The 4452-nt window shown below is 63.1% G+C and overlaps 1 protein-coding gene across 1 annotated transcript; it reads left to right on the top strand.

The window, feature by feature from the left end:
• The first annotated feature begins 649 nt into the window (after positions 1–649).
• EMIHUDRAFT_441958 (hypothetical protein) lies at positions 650–3410 on the top strand. The gene has a single exon (XM_005784898.1). The coding sequence runs from the start codon at positions 684–686 to the stop codon at positions 3024–3026; it is 2343 nt and encodes a 780-aa protein (XP_005784955.1). The 5' UTR covers positions 650–683; the 3' UTR covers positions 3027–3410.
• The last annotated feature ends 1042 nt before the right edge of the window (positions 3411–4452 follow it).

Raw genomic sequence — 4452 nt, 5'->3', positions numbered from 1 at the left:
GGGGGGGGGGGAGGAGGAGGAGGAGTAGGGCATCTAGTAGCGTAGGCACTCGTACTCGAGCGTGGTGCTCGTAGGTCGTAGCGTAGGAGGGAGCGATGCCTCAGAGTGGTGTGCCGGCCGCGTGGCCCGTGTGCCGGTCCGGCTGGACCGAGAGGTGGGTAGCAGGAGTTAGGTACATTACAACAGGAGTTCGGTAAGAGGAAAAGGGCTCCCTAACTCAAGCTACCTTACCTTAAGTTCGGTACCCTACGGTACATTGTCACCGCCTGTCGCTGGCGTTCACTGGCTTCACTGTCACTGTCACTATGGCTGTCACTGTTCTTGGGTGCCTTTCACTCCTCCCTGGCAGCTGGCTTTCCCCAGCTGTCACCAGCTGTCACCAGCTGTCACCAACCAGCTGTCACCAGCAGTCAGTCACCAACCAACCAACCAGCTGTCACCAGCTGTCGTTGCTGCTGTCGTTGCTGCTGTCGGTCGTTTCGCAGCCGCTGTCACGACATATTGACCACGTCGCGACCGTTAACAGCCGTTTTAACCGTGATGACGTGAACTTCTTTCCATAGTCTCTCAGGGACAACCAAAACGAACCCCAACACGGGCAAGGAGATCACAGCGTGACTGAGTTGGTCTCTGCAATTCGCGCGGCAGGAACAGCCACACTCCCTCTTTCGACCCTCGCAGCCATGCCGCTTTTCAGCAAGAACAGCCCCGGCTCGCCGCTGATGCCGCCGCCCTCGAGGGAGTACATCGCAAAGGCGCGCGCGTCGCCGCCCAAGAAGCTCGCTCCTCTCGCTCTGCCGTCCGCAGACATCAGCGACGACGCGGCGAAGGTGCCTCGCGGCAAGATCGAGATGCAGCCTGCACTGCTCGCGGAGTTTGCCGGCCTGATCGATGCCATCGGTCCCGCCATCTGCCAGCTCCTGCCGGGCGAGGCCGGCCTCGCCAAGGGTCTCCAGCACATCTTCAAGGCCGTGGTGGACGCCGCGGGCGGCTCGCTCGAGGCCGTCGCCTGCCTGCTCAAGGAGCTGTCCACGGGGCACCTCTTCGACGGCATCAAGCATTTCCTGAGCAACATCGCGACGACGGTTGGCTGCACGCTCGACGAAGTCTACCAGGCCGTGCAGGCGCTGCTCGGCGGCGTGGAGGACCTGACCGGCTCGATCGGCAAGATTGTCGAGTGCATCCTCAAGAATGTCGGCGAGCTGCTCTCCGAGATCAAGAAGGGAGTTGTCGCGCTCCTCAAGTGCATCCTTCCGACCAAGCTCTTCGCCAGCATCGAGGCGCTCGTGGGCGGCATTCTCCGCGAGGTGTCCAGCCTCGTCGACCTGCGCTGCCTCTTTGAGAACATCGAGCACCTCCTGTGCACGGTCTTCTCGGCGGTGCGCTTTCTGCTTCAGAACGTGGCGTCGATCGTCTTTACCATCCTCTGCGACACGAAGAAGGTCGTGGATGGCGTCCTCGTTGCGACGGGCAAGGTTGTCAGCGACGCCATGGGCCTCGTCAAGGAGGTCCTGGGCGACGTCTTCCGCCTGGTCAGGCACGCCCTGTGCGAGGTCGCCATCTTCCTGCGGGGCCTCTTCGGCGGCGTCTCGGGCTTCCTCTGCCACCTCCTGCTCGACATCGAGCAGCTGCTCTGCTCCATCCTCGGCGGCCCGCACCACTGCCTCGGCGCCGTCGACAAGATTGGCTGCGCCATCGGCAAGGTGTTTCCGGCCATCGAGCAGAGCGCGCTGTGCCTCTTCGGCCACATCCAGCGCAAGGGCGTGGACAGCAAGGGCGCGCTCAAGCTCTGCCTGCACGAGGTCTCCGGCAACTTCCTCTGCGATCTCTTCACCGAGCTCAAGGGCTTCCTCGAGATGGTTGCCAAGGCCGTCGGCTGCACGCTGTCCGACGTCTTCGCGGCGGTCCGGATGATCCTGAACGGCGTCGCGTGCGAGACGAGCAAGATTGTGAGCTACATCCTCGCCAACGTGGGCTGCCTGCTGGATGGGGTCAAGAAGGCCGTCGTCTGCCTCCTCAAGAAGGTGCTGCCGGCGGGGCTCTTCTGCAGCATCGAGAAGCTCCTCTCCACCATCCTCTGCAGCGTCGCCAACCTGGTCGACCTGCGCAAGCTCTTCCGCGGGATCTGGGGCCTCGTGGGCGAGGTGCTCTGCTTCACCAAGTTCCTGCTCGCGGGCGTCGGCTGCCTCGTCCGGGAGATTCTCACCGAGAGCGGCGAGCTCGTCAACGGCGTCCTCTGCAAGACGGGCAAGGTGGTGCACAACACGCTCGAGCTCGTCAAGGAGGTGGTGGGCGACGCGCTGTGCTACGTGCACGGCCTGCTGGAAAAGGTCGGCTGCTTCGTGGAGGAGCTGCTGGGCAGCATCGACACCTTCCTCTGCTGGCTCTTCACCGAGGTCTCCAAGCTGGTGGGCGCCATCCTGCACGGCGTGTCTTGGATCCTCGGGCAGGTCAACAAGATCTTCCCCGCGATCTGCGCGCTGCTGCCGGGCATCGACGGCGTCGTCAGCGACATCCTCTCGGGCGTCGCCTGCGTCGTCCAGGACGAGCTCGATCAGGTCAAGCTGCTTCTCGAGGCGATCGGCTGCGCCGTGGCGAAGATTCTGAAGCCGATCCGGTGCTTCCTCGAGTTCATCGCCAAGGAGGTGGGCTGCACGGTGAAGGAGGTCTTCTGCGCCGTCAAGGCGCTGCTGTGCGGCGTCGGCGGCCTCGTCGGCAAGACGCTCAGGATCGTGCAGTGCATCCTCGCCAACGTCGGCCGGCTCGTTCAGGACGTGCTCGCGGGCGTCGTCTGCTTCCTGCAGAAGCTCAACCTGCCGTCGATCGGCGAGAAGATCGCGGCGCTTGTCGGCACCATCCTCTGCGAGGTGAGGGACCTGGTGGACCTGCGCGGCCTCTTCTGCAAGATCGCGGCGCTGCTGCACGGCATCTTCGACTTCACCTGCTGCCTGCTCAAGAATGTCGAGTGGTTGGTCTGCACCATCCTCGGCGACGTCACGGCGCTCGTCCGCGACGTGCTCGGCTAGGCCTGTGAGCCACAGCTGCGCGGCGCCACGGCTAGGCTTCTCTACGGCGTCATCGTCGACGTCGCTAGCGTCCGACGCGTCGATCGGAGCCTGCTGCACCGGCCTCGACCGTCGCATGACATGGGCGAGCGGTTGTCGGTTACGCTTGGAGGGCCAGAAGCCGTTTTTGTGTGTGCGCTGCTCGCAACATGGGTGTCGCGCACTCATCCATGACCGGCCTCAAATGTCCCACCCCCCTGCGCGCGGGCTTTCTAGGCCTGTGGTAGTCTCCCCCCATTCCCAGGGCCTCCAGGGCTCACACACACCTCAACCTCTCACATAGACCAGCGCGCAGCGCGATCGATAGGAGGTATTTTCTTCTCGACAACCAGGTCTGTGTATCCCGGGCTATTTTCTTCAATAAATCAATAACAAGGACAAGACGATCGAGGGGTCCCGTACCACATGCGGAATCGACAAGTGCTCAAGGTCTGTGTAGCGCCATAGGTAGGAGGTATTTCCTTCTTTCTCAATAACAACTTAACAAGCCAGAGGTCTGTGTAGCGCCATGAGCGGCCGCACATTGCTCGGTACCCCCCCCCCCGCACTTCTAAGCCCGTCCCTGCTGCTAGGGGGGGGGGTCCCGACCCCCCCAGCAGCAGAGCGCTGCTGCCGGGGGGGGGGGGGGGGTCTGGACCCCCCCAGCAGCAGAGCGCACTGGACCCAGCTCCCGCCTCCCGCCGCCCCCCCGCTCCCGCCCCCTCGGCTCGTGTTTGAGCGGTACGCTCGAGGCGGTTGTGTTCACCGCGCCTTCGAGCCCAATACACCTTCGTCGTGTCGAGTGCTGGCGTTTTACTAAAAGACTTGTGACCATGGTGAGTCTATCTTGTACTACCACACATAGGCGCGTATATGAGCCACTCACTCGGGCGTCTCGCTGACGTTGATCGATCAGCGCTGATCTCCCTAGCCTATCGCCCACCCGCTCGATCCTCGGATCGCTCGCTTGTCGCAAATCGATCGACTGAGCTGTCATCCCCCGTCCTTTTCTTTTTTCGAAAACGCGCGCGCGCCCGTCGCGGCAAAACTGTCAGGTCCCTTATGGCGTATGATGGGCTGCGAGAGCCGTATCTTCCCTCCTTGAAGCAGAGGCGCCGCGAGGCACGAGAGGCGTAGAAGAGAGACTGGCGTGCCCCGCACCGCCCGGTTGGCAGTAGGAGGCCCCGCCGGTGAGACCACTGATTTTGATGCCGACCATAAATTATCGCACGCATGCTACTTGCAGCTGCTGTCTTGAGCACTTGAGCACTGGATAGGGTCGATTCCGCATGGTACGGGACCCCTCGATCGTCTCGCCCTCCCTCACTGGAGTGTGCTGCTGTCTGTACAGAGATGCCAGCACCCCCCACAGGCAGAGCGCTGCTGCGGGGGGGGGGGGGGGGGGGCC

Source organism: Emiliania huxleyi (genome assembly GCF_000372725.1).
Source record: "Emiliania huxleyi CCMP1516 chromosome Unknown EMIHUscaffold_167, whole genome shotgun sequence".
NCBI lineage: Eukaryota > Haptophyta > Isochrysidales > Noelaerhabdaceae > Emiliania > Emiliania huxleyi.
The sequence above is the reverse complement of the archived record's forward strand: the minus strand, read 5'-3'. Positions and strand labels throughout refer to the sequence as shown.

Bases quoted from the DNA above. Each gene is read 5' to 3' on its own strand.
- EMIHUDRAFT_441958 (XM_005784898.1), top strand. From the start codon at position 684: ATGCCGCTTTTCAGCAAGAACAGCCCCGGCTCGCCGCTGATGCCGCCG.